The sequence below is a fragment of the Mustela erminea genome, chromosome 5, assembly GCF_009829155.1.
Source record: "Mustela erminea isolate mMusErm1 chromosome 5, mMusErm1.Pri, whole genome shotgun sequence".
NCBI classification, from domain to species: Eukaryota; Metazoa; Chordata; class Mammalia; order Carnivora; family Mustelidae; genus Mustela; species Mustela erminea.
The window spans coordinates 76,053,033-76,075,106 of NC_045618.1; the positions used below are offsets into that span (position 1 = coordinate 76,053,033).

The 22,074-nt window shown below is 43.8% G+C and overlaps 1 protein-coding gene across 2 annotated transcripts in view; it reads right to left on the reverse strand.

Annotated features, from left to right (window-relative positions):
• Positions 1-665: 665 nt before the first annotated feature.
• Positions 666-22,074, reverse strand: part of STXBP6 (syntaxin binding protein 6) — a 261,761-nt gene continuing 240,352 nt past the window's right edge. The window contains exons 5-7 of one of the 2 annotated variants that reach the window (XR_004285871.1): positions 14,180-14,337; positions 6,817-8,521; positions 666-678 (exon numbers count right to left, since the gene is read on the reverse strand). Coding sequence is in view for 1 of the 2 variants with exons in the window: in XM_032343980.1 (XP_032199871.1) it covers positions 8,498-8,521; positions 14,180-14,337 (182 nt within the window). In the remaining variant the exon portion in view is untranslated. Of the gene's footprint in view, positions 679-5,321; positions 8,522-14,179; positions 14,338-22,074 lie in introns of those variants that run through there. The other variant, XM_032343980.1, reaches the window with a different exon arrangement.

Genomic DNA, 22,074 nt, shown 5'->3' on the forward strand with positions numbered 1-22,074 from the left:
GTGTGTGTGTATGTGTGGTGGCTCACCCACCATGGAGAATGTGGCCAGCCCAGGGTAACACAAGCTTGAGTAGGTGGCTTAGACCAGCTGAGCATTAGGCTTGAGGAGAGTCAGGTGTGCCTTCTTCCTGGCCTTCCTCCTGCTGTTGCCCGGGAGTGGTACCCTCAGAGGGAAATACTGAGCTCGCTTCCTGGCAATTCCCAGCCAGGATAATAATGCTGCTCCCAGTGAGTGGAGCTGAGGAGTGTCAAGTCTTCCTTGTGTCTAAAAGAATGTCCTCAGTTCGCATTCTTCTATCAGATCAGTGTCCTGTCTCTTGAATAACTAATTACCATTCCCTTCACATCTACTCACTGAATTCCCAAGATCTCAGCTATTTCTGTGACTTTCTCCACGTTAATCTTAAGTTAGGACAACCAGACACAGTAGGGACCTGAACGGTTCCTGAAATTTTGTTTTGTTCATTGTCAACAAGACTTCCCAGGTGGATGGAGAGCAGGTTGGTCATCGGGATGTCAGAACTCTCAAGTGTTAGCTGTGGTCTTGGGGTGAGCGCTTTTCTGGCCAACCTGTCCAACACAGTGTCCTTCCTCAGCCCCGGGAATGCCCTGGGTCTGTCCCCTCGGGGGTTGCTTTGAAGCCCAGGTGTCCCTTGCCCTGAGCAGTCAGGAACTGTCTCTTACCATGGTAAGAGAAGTAAATCAAAGGATTTACTTCCCATGATGGCAAGTGGCATCAAACTATCTGGGGGGGGGGTTCCTTTTCCTGGGAGAGCAGGGAGAGGGCATGATAATACCATCTAGCATGCAGAGTCAGACCTATAGGGGAAGAGGGGGTGGTAGAGAAAGCAATCCCTTAGGTGTTGGGTGGGGACAGTTGCAGACCAGTGTGTTAGCGAGTGACACATACCTCTTTAGCCTCTGTATTTCACAGAACTCCTTCACATTTCACACCTCACTTCACTCACCAGGACTGTGAGGCGGGCAGGATGTAGATTATTTTCCTCTGAAACATGAAGAACTAGATACAGAAAAATGATGTAATTTGCCTGAGGATGAATAGCTAATGACAAAGCCAAGAGGCTCTCTGCCAGGAAGGATTCTAATTTACTTTTAAAAAAGAAGTTTGTGTGGCTTGCAGTTTGTTAAAAAATAATACCTAGTGCAGTTGTTACAGGGGTAGAGTTTGGGATTTGGTTGGGGGATTTCCCGGCTGTTGTAACCAGCCAGGTCCTGCTTGTCTGGATGGTCCTTTACCAATGGCTTAGTTCCCAATAGGGTTGGATTTACTTGGACCTCATAAGTAACAGCACTGTGACAACAGTACGCTGACATCAATTTTTCAGGGTCCTTCTTCTTTCAGCTGAGTGCCTAAAGATGCTTCCAGAAAAGGCATGCTACACTGAGGTATGAATTACTTCCTTTTCTCTCTTAGGGCTATTTTCACTCGAGGCCCAGGTTCCATTTGTGGAGTAAATGGTTCTCTTTAAGATACTCTTAATTTAAGTCATTTAGGAATAGTTTGAGTTCTTGAAGTTTTTTTAAAAAAAGGAGCATGAATTACTGCCCCAAGGACACATTCCATAATCTCTGAGGCCACAAAACCATTTCCATTCCTATAGTTGAGGGCATAGACTACGGGGCCAATTTATCTCACTCTTGTCTCTTATGAATTTAGTCTTTTTGGAAATTTTCTACAGAAAATGGAGTTTGCATTTGGGCCATGAGCCTCAGCTGGGTATATGAAATGTCAAGGGTTCTATGTCCATAGATCATAAAATGGCTAAAGAGTCCTAGAAAATGCGGGCCTGTGTGTCCTGTGCCAACATAGAGTTAAGGAAAACTCATCCATTCTTCTAGCCAGCAGTGCAGTCTGACAGGCACGACAAGCCTGTAAGTTTTACTACTTGATTTTGGATCCATCACAGAGAAGAAGCCTGCTGCCCAGCTGACTGGCACACATGGTGCCCTTATGGGCCAGGTATGGGGCTAAAGGCTTTACATATGTGATTTCATTTAATCCTTGTAATAACCTGGGAAGTAGACCGTCCCTTCCATTTTAAAGCTAAGAAAAACGGGTGCAGAGAGAATCAGTATCTTGCCTGAGACCACCCACGTACTAGGACTGGAGCTGGAATTTGAAACAGGGCAGGCCTTCCTGGGATCAATCACTTCATAACCACAATGCAATGCTTCCTCTAGGAAACCACCACAAGGGGGCGCCCTGCCCATGTCCGCACCAGTAAAAGCTGTGCTTTCTTTTTCCTCTTTGGGGTGTGGGGTGGATAGGAGTCACGTATTCTTTTTCCCCACAGTTTCTGTCCAAAAGCCGAGACCCCGCCCAATAGTGGAGAGTTTCAGGCCAATGTAAATGCGGAGACCAGGACTGGCCACTGTAATTGCAGGTCTGGAACACTCCCTGAAGATCGCCACTGCACTATGAAAACAGCATGTACAAAAGTAGGAACCAGGGGTGCCTGGGTGGCTCAGGGAGTTAAGCCTCTGTCTTCAGCTCAGGTCATGATCCCAGCATTCTGGGATTGAGCCCCGCATTAGGCTCCCTGCTGAGCAGAGAGCCTGCTTACCCCCCTTTCTCTCTGCCTGCCTCTCTGCCTACTTGTGATCTCTGTCAAATAAATTTTTAAAAATCTTTAAAAAAAAAAAAAAAGGTAGGAACCAGATTTGCCTTCTCAGGGTAGTAAAAAAAAGGATTAGTTTTAAGGAAAACCAGCAGGAAGCTTCAGGCTTTACTCACCGAGGATGTGGTATTATAAGGACACGGAGTATTTGGTGCACATGGTCAGAGCACAGAACAGGAACTTTCTTTAGAAATTGTGACTTGTTCAAGCCATGTTTAAGATTTCTGGATAAAGCTGAGAATTTATGGGCCTCATTTTTCTTCTATGTCGTCTGACAAATAATGAGTGGCAAAGCAATTGGGATACAATGTCATAGGACAAAGGCTCATATCTAATGTTGACAAGTGACACCAGGGATTTGCAAGACTGGTGATTCTTGTCCAACCTCTGACACATCTAAATATGGATGTATGATGGGGCCAGACTCCATTTAAGTGGCCATCTTTGGGCTGGTTGAACACACAAAGAAAGATAGGGGGAAAAATATTCTTTTTAAAAAAAAAAAAAATCACTTCACCTGAGAATCATTAGTAGATGAAATGTCTAAGACAACATGAGAACAATGGTGGTACACAGCAGCCACTGACTCAGAATCCCTTAGTTCTGTCCACCTGTTCCCGTGGAACCAAGGGAGGCAAGAGAGCTTTGCCTCCCTAGCCTACATCACCCAGTGCATGGAGGGATGGGCCACAAATGCGCCCCCCGCCCCCAGGACCATGACTCATCAGCAAAAAGAAAAAGTATGATACAAAACTTCAGGGGTGAGAAGTGAAAACATGACTCAGGAAATCCTGAGGTTCCAGATGGTGCTCCAGGGAGAAAATAAAATGGGGGTCAAGGTTGGAGCTTACATTACAACAGTTATTGAGCTGAAACGCATAGTATATTTAATTTCCTTGACAGCTTTAATTGGCTGGTTTAAACCTAGTAAGCATCTGGAGAAGCCAGATGTTCTACCATCCAGAGCTTGCTGAAGTAACTTTTCTTCTTTGCAAAAGATAGGATTACCAGGGATACCAAGAAGGTGAGTTTGGGAGAAGAATGTGTGCATTTCTAAGAACTTCCCAATAACTGTCATGCAGCCAGGAAGGAGGCTGCTGGAAGCCACTGGGAACCAGCCCTTTATGGTCTGTTACAATGTAGGAGCCGTGAGCTGAAGCAGGCTTTAAACAGGGTTGGACAGCAAGGTGGAAGGGCACAGAGGGAGAAAGGTTGGTGGGGAGGTAAAAATGAAGATTAATTTTGTGTCAGGCTGACTCTGGCTATGCAAAATCATTTTATATTTAAGTCCTGGATATTCAAAAAAGTAAATCAAAGAAAAATCTTCTGTACCACCTTGGTACAAGAGGGCTGTTAGTGCATTCCCGTTTCTACTTTTTTGATTTATTTGCCCTGTGGGTAGGATGTCTTCTTCTCCCATGTGTCTTAAGTCTTTACATTTCTCATACTCTGATAATGGCCCACCCAAGGCATTTTTTTGGTTTTAACCCCTGTTAATACTGTCACCTGCCTAGCCATGTCCAGAAAGGCAAGAAGATGTCATGAAGCGACTTCAGGGGCATCTAGGAGCACAGCTCTGCTCTCTTCCTGCTGCCAGTTGTGTGGATGTGTGTGCGCGGACGTCTGTGTGTGTGTGGACATCTGTCCGGCTGCCACCCAGGCTTACCTGTGCCAGGGGAAGAGGCACACTGAATGGGTATCAACAGAAATAACACTCAAACACTTGCATTTCTGTTTGAATTTATTTCTGGTATTTTCTCTCCACTCTTCTACCTCCCCCACTTCCGCCCTCAATCTGTTTGTTTAGGCAGATGATGATTATGATGGGTCAATAGCTTTCCTAAGCACATCCTCGCTGACAGCAAGGGGGGAAGGCACGACTGATTTTTTTTTTAAACACTTAGCATATTAATCCTTCCCCTCAAATTGAGAATTAGTTGTGGTATGATTGCTAACAAATACAAATTGTATTAAGAGAAAAAAGTCCTTTCTGGAAGGCAATGGGTTTATAATTAGTTTGCAAAAACAGGTGCCTTTCCCTACATAATTAACTTCAGACTGCTTTCTTCCTCTGGCCATCTCTCTGTCCTCTCTTCTCTGAAAACTAGAGACTGCAGTCTTGCCCTTCTACCCAGGAAACACATCAGGGTCCTGCCTACCTTAAAAGCACATGTTCCCGCCAACCCAGGGCTGCTCTGTACTGTATCACCCAAGTCACTGCCCTTGAAAACAAACTGGTGATGCAGTAGTTACTTCCATAAAAGGAAATCAACATTATTTCATCTAGTCTTCTTTCCAACTTAACAGGGCATGAAACTAGTCTGTTGAATGAGGGCACATGGTATCATATAAGTGTTTGAGTTGAGCACATCAGCAGTATCGGCAGAAAGGGAATTGTTCATTGGCTTAATTCTTTTGCCCATGAGAAGAAAAACCAAAACCAAAAAACAAACAAAAAGATCCTTCTTGCTGGATAGCAGCTCGTTGTCTAAATGAAGGTTAGCTTATTTGTCTTTTTTATGTTTCAAGTTTTCCCATTAGAACACATATATGGAAATGCTGTCATCAGGCCCTTTGGTCTTCCTGAGCCTCACAAGATCTTCCCACCAGCATCAAAAGCATGAGGACGCCTGCCTTTTGGGTTGTGTGTTACAGACTTGACAAATAATTGCGAGAAACAAACTTTCATCACAGAGTTAAAATATTTAATGACAAAAGTAGAGTTAACGGTAATCACGAATCATAAAGCAGGTATTACTTGTCTCTGAAAGAAACAAAAATTATATTTGACATCCTAGAGAAACTTCTGAAGAATTAATAACTGTACAACAGACAGCAGCGGTGTTACAATTCTAAAAATGAAAAGCAAAACTTATCTTTATTATCCCTTATTGAGGGCATTCTGTAAATATTTTTACATAAATACACAACCTTTGTTAGCCACAAAAGTAGTAGTATTAAGACAGATTTCACTGTAATTGTAAGTCTAACACAATCTTTATTTTTTCAGAGCTTAAAAAAAGTTAACTACTGATCTTGTTACATTTTACAAATACATTCTTTAATATGAAACATTAACCTGAATAACTGTATACATCCTGTACGCAGATTATCTAATACTAGGTGAGGACTACTACAGCTATGTTCCAGGAAGAAATGGTAATACTGGGAAGCTTCTTTTCTCTATGTGTTGTCGGTACAATTGAGGAAGTCCTTCACAGAGATAGAGTATCTCAAAAACCCATAATGAAGTGCAGAAGTGAAACAAACAAATTTACTGTCTTCTAGCAGCTTCACCCAACAAATTGGTCCCAAAGAATGTGACATTTTAGCAATTTGCTCTAGGTTAGACTGTATTAATGTTTTGTATCGCAGCACCTTCTACGAAAGGATAGCAAAGAACTTCACATGTGTCATCACGGGGCAGCTCTGAAAGAGGTCAGGAGGTAGAGGAAAGGCAGGGGGGGCTTGCTGTTCTGGCCTCGCTAGGGCGTTGACCCCAGGGAGGTCAAGGGCATTGCTGGGCCCTGGAAGCAAAACAAGAGAAGGAGCTAATAGAGGTGTTCTTCTAAACCAAGCTACTTCCACTAAGACTGAAGTCTAAAAGGAGAAACACAGAGAGAAGCAAGAGGGCATGACGTAGAATGCTAACATTTCATGAAGAGTAGCTATCACAATTCTACCAGGGAGCAAGAAGCCCATATTTCACAGTATGCTTATGACCTCCTCCTCTGCTACTTTAGAAGCAGCTCAGCAAACACCCTTGTTAGATAGTTGGCAACAATTTTATTTCTGAGTTTGGCTGATTGTTGGGAGGCTTAAGATTTACCCTTCCAATTATTCATACCAACTATCGCTCTCTGAAGCTGGAATCCAATTTCAGAAGATGAATATATCCATGGGCATGTGTGTTTTCTGAATGGAGGTCTACAAACAAAACCCATTTCAAGTGATATTTCAGGATTTTCTTAGAAATCAGAAATGCTTGTAATGGTACTCATCAGATAGCAAGTTCCTTGCTTCTTTGACCTTTTTAGACACTGAAAGAAAAGTACAAAATATTATAGTAAGCTTACATGGTTTACCGTATTAATTTCACAGAGCATTTTCTTGAACTGGACCATCTTCCCAAGAGGATTCAGAAATTTGTCTCCAGCAAACCGCATCTCCCTTTTGACAGGATAATTTTTTTCCCTATAGCCCAACTTTGTCTCCCAGGGAATGCTTTATCAGGAGAAATTAAGCTATCTAAATCAGCATAAATAATCCCCAAATCATCTTATGCTGCTTGTAAGAGGCTACAATGCATGGACTCAGTCGGCTCAATGGGTAGGAGGATCAGAAAGGGGTCCTGAAGATTCTCGCAGCTTAAAAATCAATGCACTACAGTGGGAGGCTGGGACTGTGTCTGGGATTTGCGGCTTGCCTCCTTGTTTCACAAAGACAAAGCACAGCTTTTATGTTTAGTATTTAACCCTCAAAGAAAACTCCCAGACTCTGAACCTGGCATTCTCTGGAATAATGCAGAATCAGGAGGTGTGGGTACCAACTTTATTCAGTCTGACTACAGTTATGTAAAGGCTTCACGGCCATGTTTCATGTCAGCCCTTGCAAGTTGCAATGGCCATGAAATATAATTTGTCAAGACACCTGCACTTTAAATTACATTAAATAAATAGACAGCAAGTAACAACATCAGAGCCTCCAAAAATCAGATACCAAGAAACTGAAGGCCATTTCCCAAGGATATGGTGAGGGTGTTTCTAAAATAGGCATGACTTTGCAAATAGAAAAGAGATTTTAACTGTAGTATCTTTTCACATTATCGTTTACACAGACCTTTATCTAGACAAATCAATTCTTGATAAAAATCCAAGCTCTTTTCAATATTGGCTTCCATAATTTGGGGCAATGACAAAAGAAAGAGACATTCATGAATGCACAGAGGTTTTTAAATAGGCTTTTCCTTATGTCTTTGATCTCAAGTTTTTTCCCCTTCCTATGATAACTGCAAATAATCAGCACGGAAACAAGTACTGGAAGTATTTAAACTGCAGCTCAGAAAGTAGATTTCTATCTGTCATTCTGATTTTTTTTTTGGAATGCTGGTGATGGCTCATGCAAAAGATTATGACATAAAAAGCAAAATCTAAGACTGCTGTTTCCCCTGATAAATTCAATTGTTTGCCATAATACACACTGGTGTTTCAAGATACGGAATCTTAACCTTCAAATTAAGAGTGGCTTGGAGACTGAGAGAAGCAATGACAAAGTGACAAAGTCACTGCTTGACTGATTTCCAACCAGGAACAAGAATATCTGATGTCACCACATGAAAAGGTCTTCTGGCTTCATATCACCTTTTTTTTTTAAAGTAAATCTCTACACCCAAAGTGGGGCTTGAACTCACGACCCCAAGGTCAAGAGTTGTGTCCTCTACTGACTGAGCCAGCCAGACGCTTCTCTGGTTTAATATCAAGAAAAAAAGACAACAACATGTTGCCAGTTTAGACCCAGCTCAGCGTAACATTTGGTCCAAATTCCACATCCAAACTACTGAAAAAAAAAATAATTAGAGAAGACACATACGAAGACTTATGTCTATACAGTGAAAAAAAATTAAAAAACCAAACGAATCTGATGCCACCGCAGCATTTCTTAGCACAATCCTTAGTGAAATGTATAAACACTACGTCTTTTCTTTCATATTAACGTCTGAAAAGGAAAAACAAAAAAACCTAAATGTCCATATACTGGAGAAAAAAAAAAAAAAAAGCAGAGGTCCGGAATTCTTGTAAAAACTGCTGAGCAAACTCTTCCATTTCTCTCGAGAGGGTCATTGCCGCGATAGGGAGTGTCTCAACACTTGTGCTTCATGGCAAGCTAAGGAGAAAGAGGGATGGCAAAGTTAAGCATTGTTAGCACTGGAGAGAACTCACCGTGCTGCTCCCCTCCCCAAATCCATGATGAGAGGCAGCACCGAGGTTTTACTCGCTGTGGCGGATTGCCGTATTATTCCCAGTGGCATCTAGTGGATGTGCAACATTTTCTCGAAGAGCCCACAGAGAACTGCCTCTGTTATTCCTCCTTAACAGTGGTTTCCTTGGAGTTCCGTGTCCTGCAGGGGGAGTGCGCTATGCGGCTTTCCCGCCCTTCACTGAAGGGGTAGCCAAGGGCGCAGGCAGAAGGAGGGACTGACCTAGGAACAGGTAGGAGTAGAACCCAGGTCTCTGGGCTGCTGGGTTACTAGTTATTCAGAAAAACCAACACTCCTCAAATGTAAGTATTTACTGATATCTTATAAAGTATTAAAAATCAACTGTAGAAAAACAATTGGCATTAATCCACTCAATATCCAGCCTGGACCTCCAACCAAGTTCAAAAGCTCTTGACGATGAAGCGGTATTACTGATGAGATGCTGAACAAGAGACCGAAACCAGACCTCCATTTACCACTCCTCCTGCTGGTATTCGAGAAATAGTTGGCTTGCTGAAATGTTTGACCTTTATGATGGGAACACTAATACCACTGTGTCCTTCAGTAACTTCCCAAGCCCAGCTAGAGCCCACGATGATATACTGAAGGCAACACAGGCAGGTACGGAACGTTGTTAAATCTGACTTTGCTTTTCTTAGATCCTTTCCAAGGAGCCCATACCCTGAGATGACCCTGAAGGCAGAGCTGAGCCTGAACTGTAATTCCTCACTTGTCCGGCCTCTGGCATTAGGGAGGGGATTGGGACTGGGAGTAGGAGACAGGTTCTGCCACTCAGAATGGTTTGGAGCAAATAAGCGGTTGTTCTCTATGGGCAACAGCTCTGTAGAAAGCCTTGTCTGCTTCACGACCAAGTTCTTGGTCCTTAAAGAATGCTCCAGGGAGCCCTCTGATTCCACACAGTGGCACTGGCCATCTTCTGGGCAGTGTCAATGACCCATCTCTCCTGTATAACCCAGGGCCTTTGAGTCCACCTTCCCTTTCCTTGATGTCTTCAAGAACAAAGTCATAATCCTGGGGCTGCCACCTCAGACCACCTGCAAGAGCAGCAGACACTTCCTCTGCGGTTGCGGCACCAAGCCAGGTCAGCATGGGATGGAGGGGGACGTGTGGACCTAGCCCTCGGGCTGCTAAACTCAGCTCTCCTGGAAGAGCTCCCGTGTCTCTGCCTGGGGAAGGCAGCCTCAGCGAGACCTCTGCAGACCCTCTGCAGGGCGGATGCCATGACTGCCAGCCGTCGGACGATGTGTGTGAGCGTGCTCCTGATGCTGCCAGGCTAAGCGCTGCGCGGTTTTGATTAGAAAGGTGGAGGTGGCTAAGGACTCCTGACCTCGGAGAGTTTATGGTCCACAGACATGTGGGGTGTCTGACCTGTTCCAGGGCCCTGTCCCCTGCAGTCCCTCCGCTGCAGGGACTCCACTTCTTGCTCTGTCTCCAGTTTTAATACATTATTTAGCAATGTAGACCATTCCAATCAACACAGAGCTGTTAAGTGTTGTGCATAATGAATACCCAAATAAATATTTGATCAGCGCTGCTGTCCTGTTATTCACGGAGCTGTTAACCTTCAGCTAATGGGCTCATGCCAATTCACCCACAGTCATTAATTTTCAACAACAACTGTACCACTGCTCGCACCGGGCCCTGGTTACTGCTACCGAGGGTCTTGGATGGCCCTGAACGGAGCCCCTGCCAGGTGGGGCCGTGGCCAGCTCAGCATCGCAGAAATATGATGGGACTGGATCCTTAATATTTAAAGTATCTTTGCAGAAAGTGGCATCACTTCCATGCTACCTAGGGTGTTTTTGTTTTTGCTGTTGTTTTTTAAAATTCTCTGGGAGTGAGAAGTTTTGGAATATGGAAGGCGGGGTGCTGCTGCTCCTCTTCCCCACATTCGCTGCATGACCTTGAGCCCTAAACTCAGAACTGCTCCATACCTCCATCTTGTCATGTTTATAAATATCCTCTCTAACTCAAATGCTTATGGATCAGTTTAGATGTCAGAGTTCTTGCAGAAGAGGAGATAAAAATTTCCTTCGGGTGTATTTTGTTTTCTTACTATCTCACGGAAAGCTTTCTCTTTCGAAGCTGTGTAAATGACTCCCTCTAAACAGTAATAAATCGTTACTCATATGGGGGGAATTTTAAGAGGCCTGGAGAAGGGACCCAAAGGAAGAGGGTGACTATAGTGGGGACAGAGGCAGCCGCTCCCTGCTGGTGAGAGAAATGCCACTTACTCCCCTCTCCCCCTGCAAGCGAGAGCTGGTACAGAACAGGGCAGCTCTGTGCTCCTTCCTCTGAGAGCTGTCATCTGAGTCTGCCTGGGTGTGGGTGCCGCCTTTCGCCGGCTGGCTCACTGCCTGGGGCGGGTGTCCGAGCATGGCATACGCGGCAGCGCTGGGCTTTCTGGGGCAGTGGAGAGTGAGCAGGCCCGCTCTGGGGCTGTGCTGTACTTCCCTAAGGGCTGAGACCGGGCCAAGCCCACAGCTCAGGAAGGAACCATGCTTCCTCAAGGAGGCCGAACAGAGCTGGGGGAGAAGGGGTACAGGAACATTTTCTATCTGCTCTCCTGGAGATGAGCACCCAGGTATCTTGGTGGTGGGGCTGTGTGAAGGTGGTCTACTCACTGATGTACCTGGGTCATTGCAGGAGTCCTGGGAAAAGTCAGAAAGATCCTTTTGACTGCAGTGTAGGAAAGTGTGCCATACTCAATCGAGGAACAAGGAGGAGCCGTCCCCCGGTTTTGCTGTGGTCTGCGAAGGGTGCTGGCACATACCCCGTCTCAGCCCGGAAACACAGCCCACTATGAATCAACACAGCTGCTTGTCTGGGGAGGGGGTGGAAAGTTGGCTTCTACCTCTGAACGCTGTCCTCACCAGCAGGTCTGGTGGAGGCTTGGCTGGGGAAATGACACCTTCACGGTCAGGCCATGCCAGTGGGTTTAGATCTGGAGTCCTAGTCCCGGGGAAAAAGCCACACCTTAACTAAAGAGGTCACTCTCCTTGTGAGGAATGCTGCCAATGCTGGTGCTTCCCAAGCATACATCCCAATTGTAGAAAACCACATCTGGCCAGGACAGTGTCTAGCTCCTGCTCCCTCACACACACTAACAGACACCAGCAAACCCTTCACCTCCCTCTTAGAACACCCACAGGCAGGGAAGCAAAAACCAGGGAAGACTGCCCCCTCCACCCTCCATCTCTGCTGAAAATAGGCTGCTGGCTGGCACCGATCCTCCCAGTGGTCAGGGCCAGAGGCCCCTTGCCTCTGGTGGCCTAATCAGTTTCTGCTCTGACAGGCCCTATTTCAAGGGTTGTTCTGTGTTTAGAAAGTATTGCATTTAGTAGAAGCCCTGCCCACCCCACTTTGGGGGGCACAAAAATCTTCATCTCCAAGCCCTCCCCATCCTTTTGCTGGAGTCCTCAATCACATTTCTCCATCCCCCTACAGTGCTCGTTATAGGATGGTATGGGGCAGGTTCAACAGAATCATTTTCATGGAAATTATTATTGCCAGTATTAATTCAGACTTGTATATGTCAGGTATTGTGATCATAGATTTATAGGTTTGAATTCATTCAATTCTCTCAATGCCCTAGGAGACAGCAACTGTTATTAATTATCCTTATTTTACTGATGAGGAAATTGGGACTTAGAGAAATTAGGCACTTGCCCAAGGTCACTGGGATGGTAAATCAAACACAAGATGCTAACCACACCAGACTACCTTCCCACGCACCCAGCACACTTGGCCACAACATCAGGGAAACAGGGCAACCGGGGCCAAGAATCATGGCCATCTGGTCAGGTTATCCAACCCAGTGTTTGTACAACCGCCTCTGAGGGGGACGCCCACATGGGTGACCTCCAGGTATTGTCTACTCCGCCTTAGGAAGAACGATTTCACAGACTTCCTTGGTAACCCGGCTCATGATCTCACCATTCACCTAAAGTCTGGTTTTAGCAGAATCTTATCAGTGCACTGCTGAATGCTCTGTTTTGTATGGCAAGGTTCAAACTGCCTGTACTATTACCCACCCCCCCAAGACTTGAAGATAATTAAAAAATAACTCCCTTTAGCCTTCCCTTCCCCAAATCAACACTTTGAATGTTTCTCCAGACTTCCACTCCCGCCCCTCCGCCAATCACAACATTTGCTGTGGTTATAAATGAAGCCAGGGTGGGAATTCTAGTATTTCCATCTCATCCTTATTTCTGTCTCGTGAAGGCTGGAGAAGAAACCTTAAATATGTACCTTATGGAAATCTTAGGTCTGAGCTCCCTCTTTCCATGACATGTGGTAAGCAAGGGTCTGCCCTGGAGCAGGGCCAACGGCATTTTCAGCCAGATCTGGCCAGGTCTTCTCCAGGGAAGCCCACATGGGCCCTGGAGGAAGAGGTGTGATACGACCCCAACAGGACAGAGAGCTGATGACACAAGGAGACAGGTCTGTGTAATGGGGGCAGGACAGGAAGGCAGGAAGCATCTCCTGGGGGTTTGGATCCATAGTTTGCCCTGGGAATGAGCCCCTGGGAGAGGCCAGCTAGGGGGACCTTTCTTATCACTTTTCAGGTGATTCTATTCTCGCTTCTTCAGCAGAGCTGGGATTTTCTGTTGAAGTAAGTTAATTTTTTCCCCAAAGGTCACCTGAAAAGCCTATCTGGAAGGCCGGATTGTGAGTCGGAGGTGCCAACAGTTATCAGCAGGGGTTGTTCCTGGAAACCTAAATTCCAATCCCTAGCCAGACAACTGCCCTCTGACCTGAAGCACAAGATCAGTCGTAAATCTTCTTTATCACCTGACTAACATGGCCACTCTTTCCTTTGGTTTGCGACTGCCTCAGAGAGCTGGCTGCCAATAAAAACTACCCTTTCCCCTGCTGAAAGGCACATTCTTCGGGAGCGTGTGAAAGTCCACGTGTGTGCCTGTGGTCACGTGGGAAATGCCATGACCTGGATTCAGAGCAGGTATGGTATCCCTATGGGCAGCTCTGCACGAGTCAGGGCAGCCTTCGAGATCCAAGCCCTCTTGCAGAGGGGCAAGCAGCCCTGAGGTACCCTGGATGTGGGGGACTAGAACTTGCTTTTCATACAGCGAAGATTTATAAGAACACAGGATGCTGGGCTCATGACCGTGATGGGAAAAGGTTGACAAGGAAAAGTACTCACGGACAGACCCAAGTCCCTTTTCAAGCACTGGCCACAAGGGGAGGGATATTCGTGGATCTGACTTCTTCCACCCCCATTCTCTTCCCTGAAACTTAAGCCCTAAAATTCTGGGCAGGAACTAAGGATGGTCGGCATTTCCCAAAGATCCAGATCCATGGTCAGAGACAGAAAGATATTAGCAAGGAAAGAAATGAAGAAATGGGAACAAGAAGAAATATTTTATGATTCTGGTACTTACTGAGCAGCAGGATATATTGGGGGGGAGGGGAGGGCTTGATTTTAGATCTTCCACCATGGGAAACGCACCGAAAAAAGTTTCTTGGAGCCAAAGCTCCCTGAGCCTCCAGAGTGGAGACCTCCGTGCCCCTGTGGGACCCACCTTGTGTGCAGTCTCCGCGAACTGCTGGGCGCTGTTCTTCATGTCTTCCGTCTTCTCCTCTGCTCGACCTAACCGCTCCCCGCGCTCGTTCAAGGCCTGGCTGGCTTTCTGTACGGCGCTGGTCACGCTGTCGGCCGCCGAATGGAGGATGCTGTTTCCTGAAGAAGCATAGCAAGAGCATCAGAGGCTGCCGGGGCTGACCTCTGGCGACAGAGCCTGTGAGGGCTGGGCACCTGCAAGGGCAAGGGGGTTCCCTCCAGGGAAGCCTCGGGTACCTAGGATTCCGTCAACATTTCTTCTGAGCTTGTCTGACTGCGCATGTGTCAGAAGAGGACCCACAGCCTGCAGGACTCTGGCAAATGCCGATGGCTCTCTCATATCCCTTTCATTGTCGTAGCCCTCATGACCATTCTCCTGCCATTCTGACCAGTGAGGGTCCAAGGGACAGGATATTTGGATTTAGGACTGGGCTTGCAAAAGCAAATGGAAATTCTGACAAATTTATACAATTAGGCAAGTTCAAGAGATATATTTGGGTCTTACCGACATATCCTCTTCACCTGGGGTTTAAGTGAAATCCCACCAGAAAAGGGGGCACAGAACTTTTTCAGAGAGAATGCTCTGTATTTCTTTTAACTCCTCCCTTCCATTTTACCCTGTCATCCTTAGAAACATGGCTTCTTATGAGAAGCTGTGAATCGGTCTCAGAGTTCAGAGGAGATATGCCAGCCCCCAACCTTGAATTTTGAACCATGGCTTGGTTGACTGGGCCTTCTTGGCTCTGATCTCCAGTTTATGAAATATGGGGCCTCAAAACTGCACCTAGCCAGGAGGTAGAAAATGGTGACAGAAACCAGTCTTAGAAGGAACTGAGCACTTCCAGATTCACGAGAAAATTGAAAATCACCACATTTCAAAGGATTGTGTATCCCTGACATCCCATTTGCCAGGACGGAAATACCGAATTCAACAGTAGAGGCATAACCCACTGAGAACAAGCAACTTGCAAAATTACAACCCAGGAAAATTTATAGCTGTATTTTGTTAACATTGAGTGAAAGATATTTAATAGCATTTTAGGTAATAGCCTCACGTCTTTGAATAAGTTTATTACATCATTTAACTTTGTACTTGAGATGGATGCATCTAGCCACAGACAGCTTTTAAAAGAAGTGTAATTTCCTTTGGTTTCAGCTTGTAAAGGCTTCTTAATTTCTCCTCTGTGGGAAAAGTCTGTGGTTTGTGGAACAGAATCTCAGGGAAAGAAAGTGCCTGGTGCCTACAAAGGACTTGTAAATTGTTTCCCATTTTTCTTCTTTAGGAATAGATTTTAAGGGCTTCTACTATGTGCTAAGGGGAGGAGAATGGGGGTAACTTAGTATTACTCAGTTGTATTAAGCACTGCATGAGCCAAGATAAATCAACACAGATTAATAGGGACTAACAGAGATGAGGCTCTGGAGGAAACTGGTTGAATATAAGGATTGGAATGGAAGGTCTAGGTCTTTAGAACAGTTGGAGGAGGAGGAGAAATCTTGGCCCCACTCTTTTTTCACATCATATTCCTGACTATGATGATAGCCCATGTTAGACCATTCCCCAAGATGTGAATAGCATTTTGCAATCTTAAGCACCTTGACAAATATTATCTAATTTGACTGTCACACAAATTCTCCTGAGAAGACTGAGACTAGTTAAGGTTAAGTGGTAGCACAAGATCATATCCCTAAGGAAGTGGCATGGGCAGCACTGGAACCTGATTTTCCAATGACTTTTCTTTATTCTGTAGCTTCCTCTTTGCAGATATGGTGTAGGTTGTGGGAAGCAAGACGAGAAGACATAATTGAGAGCAGACTAGCGGAGACAGATTTGACAGGTTGTTTCCCAAGGCAATGCCTGACTCTTTCTGTCCTTAAGGTATTCCTCTTGGTCAATGAAGAGTTAGTGCTCATGCTGTATTGTAAGTCAAGTGGTCTTGGGAAGAAAGAGGCCAGTGGGATGGAATGGGAAGATGGAAAGGACTGGAAGGGGCAAAGGAGAGGGCGGAACACGCTTAAATTTCCTCCCTTCCATGCTTCCTTTCACATACCCACAGTTAGCCACCAGAGGCTCGGGAAAATACGGGGCAGGGAATCTGCGACTTCACAGCCAGGAATAGCTGTATTAAACCAAGGGATTTTAGAACAAGCTACCATAAAATTAGAAGGGTATATAACTAGGACTTGTCTTTTCCCATTGAAATTGACCCTCATGTTCTCCAAGTTAGACACCTCTCTGTTTTTGGAATAAGTCATATTGTTTCTTGTCATGACTTCCTGAATCTTGTACAAGATATCAGGTAACACTGCATCCAGTTTTATATGATACTGTTTAGCCAATGGGCATTATTACTAAGAGAGAACCAAATGCTGTCTTCAGTATTTAAAGATGACACTGATTACCACAATCAATAGAAAACCCACCTTCAGTTATTTTCAGACATGAGGATGGATTTGAACAAATCCCAGGGCCTTGGTTGAAGTGACCTCTTGCTCTTGGTTTCAATTTTAACCAATTTCAGACTCAGTGAATGAAGTCTTAACATCTTTGTCAAGCTTCAAGTCAACTCCACACCCTCCTTCCCCTCAACTCTGTAAGAACTGTCTATATCCTTCGTAGGCACTTACTCAAGGACATTCATAGGCAACTTTTCTACCTCATTTCTTCACCAGTAGATGCAGTGACTTTCCAGCCAGGTGATAAATTCCCCAAGGTCACCATTTCATTATATTGGTCATTCCCTAAATCTTGAATCTTTCTCCTCTTTACTCGGGTCTCTTGCTTGCTTACTTCCTTCTCTCTGAGATCTTGCTAAAGCTGCAGTTCTGGGCTTCTATCCTTGGCCCTCTTCTCTCTCTCATCTGTAGATTCTCCATAGATCAATTTACTCAACTCCTGGCACAACTGAATTCCATCTTTCACTAGGTTGTGCTGTTAAGGTCTGGACCTGTATGTTTTCTTACTTGACAACTCCAGTGACCCAAGGTCACCTGGAATTCATTACATCTAAACCTGACCCCACTGTATTTCCCTTCATGCCTGCTTTTCTTTTGGGGTCCCCCGCTCAGTGAACAACCCACACTACCGGCCCAGTTCCTCAATTCAGAAACCTGGTGGTCCAGTCTATATCCTCCCTTTTACCCTGTAGAGCTAAAGCTCTCCTTTTACATAGCTCTCTGCTTTGTTCTCTTCACTGTTTCTGCATTGACCTAGTTCCTCCTTCTCTCAGAGTTCTAGTAATAGCCTTTTGTCTAGCTGTCTCCATACATTTTTGGGGTTCATCTTCCACACTTTCATACTAAACTTTTAAAAAGGTGAATCTGTTACCATCTCCCCACTCAAAAGATAAAATTCAGACTTCTTCTTCTTCTTTTTTTTTAAAATTGAGACTTCTGCCTTGCTTTTCTCTCAGCTCATCTTTTATGCCTTGCCAAATTACCTATATTTGTACAGATGTGTCAGGTTTCTTTTACTTATATGCCTTTACATTGTTATCTCTGCCTGAGACCCTGCTTCTCATCTTAGCCTTCCTAAAGTGGCTCCATCAGCACCCTTCAAACTCCCTCTTAGGGAGCCTTGTCATGTATAGCCCACCCTATAGCCTGTCTGCTGCTAACACACACATTATCTTGTGTCTATTTCAAATGGTGCATCTACAGGGCGCCTGGGTGGCTCAGTTGGTTAAGCAACTGACTCTTGATTTTGGCCTAGGTCATGAGCTCGGGGTTATGAGACTGAGTCCCTCACTGGGCTCCATGCTCCGTGAGAAATCTGCTTGAGGTCTCTCCCTCCTTCTCCTTCTGCCCCTCCATATGCACATACACTCTAAAATAAATAAAAATAAAAAAAATCCTATAATGGTGCATTGACTTCATGCATGTAATGTTGGCTATCTAGAGTAAACTCCTTGAGGGCAGGGACCGTGTCTTTTACATTTCTGTATTCCTGATCCAAGGCACAAAGCAGATCATAAATGTTGGTTGAGAGGTAGGAAGTATGTATCATCCTTTCTATGATTTCTTCATGGCTTGGCAGTGGGTTGGACACATAACTGATGCTGCCACAAGATCTGAGAAGTTACTGAAATTCTAAACTTGCCAAGTGACTAAGGGATTAGTTTGTGTCTAATGGAGTTAACTATCTTGTTTAGCAATTGTGCCAGGAATTCAGTGGAGTTAAATAAAAAACAAAATGTAGGGGCGCCTGGGTGGCACAGCTGGTTAAATGACAGACTCTTGGTTTTGGTTCAGGTCATGATCTCAGGGTTGTGAGACTGGGCCCCATGTCAGGCTCTGTACTCTGCTTGGAGTCTGCTTCAAATTCTTTCTCCCTCTCCCGCTGCCCCTCCTACTCGTGCTCTTTCTCTCTCTCTCTCCCTTAAGTAAATAAATAAATCTTAAAAAAAAAAAAAACCAACCCAAAATTTAAAAAAGGGAATGCATTTACTATAGTAAAAGGCAAAGGGAGAAGTTGATAAAGAATCTGTTGTTACTAGCCTTAAAACAAACAACTGTAAGTTATAAAAATAACCAACATTAAATAGCTTAATAAATAAATCCAATGTAAAAATAACAGTTTCCTGAACACTTACTATGTTTTAGGCACTTACTAAGCCTACCTCTCACAACCACCTTATGTGATGGGCATTACACCATCCCACTTCTATCAATGGGAGCACCAACATCAAGAGAGAGGCTTAGCAATGTGCCAAGAATCATGCAGTAAAGAAATAGCACAGCTAAATTTTGAACCCAGGAAGCCCACCTCTAGAGCCATTTCTCTTCCTCATTGTGTTAAATGGGTTCTCCATGGGAATTTTCTTGTATGAGATTAATGACACAATCTGTATTAACTGTGTGGAAGAAGACATCAGGGCAGTAGTTCCTCATGCATCCCTTAAAAATCACAATACAAAACAAAATATCCTCTCATTAGAAGTTAGAAAAACTTATTGTAGAAAATTTAGAATACACGTTACTATAAAAAAGTGATAAAATCTGTAATAGTCAATTGTTTAGAGATAAGCACAATTTATATTTATGGTACATTTTATTCTGGTAATTTTTCTGTATATGCTTTTCTAAAACATGGCGGAGACCACACCATATACATTTAGTCCACATTGTATTGGGGACATCACACTGTGTCATAAAAAAAATTCTTCAAAAGTATGTTGTATTCTGTAATTTATTTGACTCTTTCCCTGTGAATACTGGGTGTGTTTCCAAAAGTTTTGCTTTTTGAAATGAGGTTGCAGTTACCTTATTGCATTTACACACACACACATAAAGACACGATCTTTATCCACATCTCTGACAATTCCTAGAAAAGAAATTGTTGATTCAAAGAACATACACTTTTTTGAGGCTCTTGATGCATGAGGAAAATTGCTTCCCTGAAAGATTCACTCAGCTTTCAACACCATTCACAGGAGAGCACACTATGTACCAGGCACGGTTATATTGACGAAAATGGCAGAATGACTTTGAGGGAGAGATTTAACTTCTCTGATCTTCAGTTTCCTCATCGGTCAAATGAAGGTCATGCCATCCAGCTGGTGTGGCTGTTGTGGAAATGAAGGTGAAGAGATATGCCAAGTCCTGTAGGTGGTCAGTGGACGTGAGCCTCTCCACCTCCCTCAGACCACTTCTGCCCTCTAGGAACTTTGGAAAAATGACACAATCCCACCCAATTCTATTGCGTGTCTCTCTCTTATCTCTCCTCTTGTGGCGCTAAGTGTCTTGAGGCCTACAGAAGACACTTCTTAGATATCTTTGTATACCTGCAGTGCCTAGCTCAGAGTATTGCTCAGAGAGGCAGCTGAGCACAAACTCACTGTATCAAGGCATGCTTTACTCAAAAGTTGGGGCCCATCATGTTGTGTTGGTTAAATCTGGAAATACAACAGTCTCCCAAGGCAGATAGAACAATAATTCTCTCTAAATAGACAGGAAGCATATTAATACCCAAATGAATTCAAGTAGTCTGAGAAGAGCCTGTCAACCCTAGCAAAGAAAGTCAACCGCTTTTTGAATTATAGTCTCTGGAGAGTAGAGACCAGTCTTACTTTGTTGCATTTACATCAGTTCCACTTGATATGTGCTTTTAAAAAATAGATATATGCTGGCATCTCTCTCTCTCTCTTTTTTTATGTTGGCATCTTCTATGTGAAGTGACTGAGTAGACTTTAAAAACTGTAACTTTGAGATAAAGCAGTAACACTGCATTCAGTCACTGTTTGAAAACACAATTAAAATGAATTTCAATGTATAGGAAAATAAGGGAAAAAGAGTAACGTGTATTGAAAAGCAACAACAGAAGAGAAAGAGGAGGGGAAAGATTTTCAAAAGCACACAGAACACACCAACAGCTCAAATATCAACCTAATTTCCTAGAATTCATGTTGTATCTTGGTAATCAAAATTCCTCATTCAATAGCTAGGAAAGAGGCAACTTCAAGAATTTTCACCAGCTACCTCCTCTATCAAATATCTATATCCATATCTATCTATATTTTTATATCTGTATCTGTAAAGATGATATATATAGATATGTATATTTGAAATGTAAAATATTCATCTTGTTTGGAAAAAAGCAGGAAAATCACCTAAAAATCAAGTGATCAATAAATATATGCCAATCTATACTCAGTTCTGAGTAAACTTGCTCATCTCAAAGCATTGTTTTAAAACTGAATTGTTCGGGGGGTGTCTGGGTGGCTCAGTCAGTTGAGCGTCCAACTCCTAGTTTCAGCTCAGGTCATGATCTCAGGATCCTGGGATCGAGCCCCACATCAGGCTCCCTACTCAGCATGGATTCTGCTTATCTCATTCTCTCTCTGCCCCACCTCCCACTCTCTCTCTAAAATAAAAGTAAATAAAATCTTTTTTTTTTTTTTTAAAAAAAAGGAATAGTTTTAATAGTTTTGCTTGGACTACTTCTCTATAGTCAATTTACCTAAGGGAGGAAGAACTGTACAATAATGCACCATGGATCCAAACTAACTTAAAGGAAAACCAATTATAGAAAAAAAAATATAACATGGATACAATAAACTCACAAAAATTGTCAGGGAGCTCTATTATATTAAATCTGCTAATAGGCGAGGAACACTGGTTACCCTCATAGTGTCTGTCCACAGTGTTTAGTAATAATTTATTCAAGGAGTAGCTTAAATAGTCCCTATTCTACTCTTGTTATGGTATAATTATTTTTTAGTAAAGCTATTTTCATGGATGGACATAAAGTACACTTAAGTCTGGTCCAGTATTAGTGACATTCAAATGAATGGTCACAATTCTATGGGATTCACCCAAGATGACTTTTCCTTTCCTTTGTTTTGTTTCCAGTCTTCACTGCTCAGGGTCTTCACCACTACAGGACGTATCAGCAAAAGAAAAGTCACGTGGAAACTAGGTTGCCTGGTCCCTTCTCAGATCTAAAGCCACTGCGAACCACTGAGGCACTCTCCTTCCTGAGAGGAGGGCGCACCTCCATCCGCACTTGCAGTAATTGACCTTACCTGACTGTGATACTTCCTAGGAGCTTCTGCTTAGGATTGTGACTGGCACTAAAACGGTTTAGAAATGAACATAGTTTAAATAATAATGATGATATTAACTTCTCCAAACAGAGTAATAAATGCAAAGGCCAACCCAGTGAAACAAGTTGGTTCTTAATTCACAGACTCCATTAATTATCCGTGAGCTCAGGTAAATTACGAAGCTCCTTCTCTTTACATTGACTAATCAATACTAACCACACTGCTGCATCTCAATGTTGGGCCACCTTCTAGGATCCCCTAATGGAGATTTTTCTAAAGGTTAAATTTCATTTGTATTTTGTGGAAACAACTA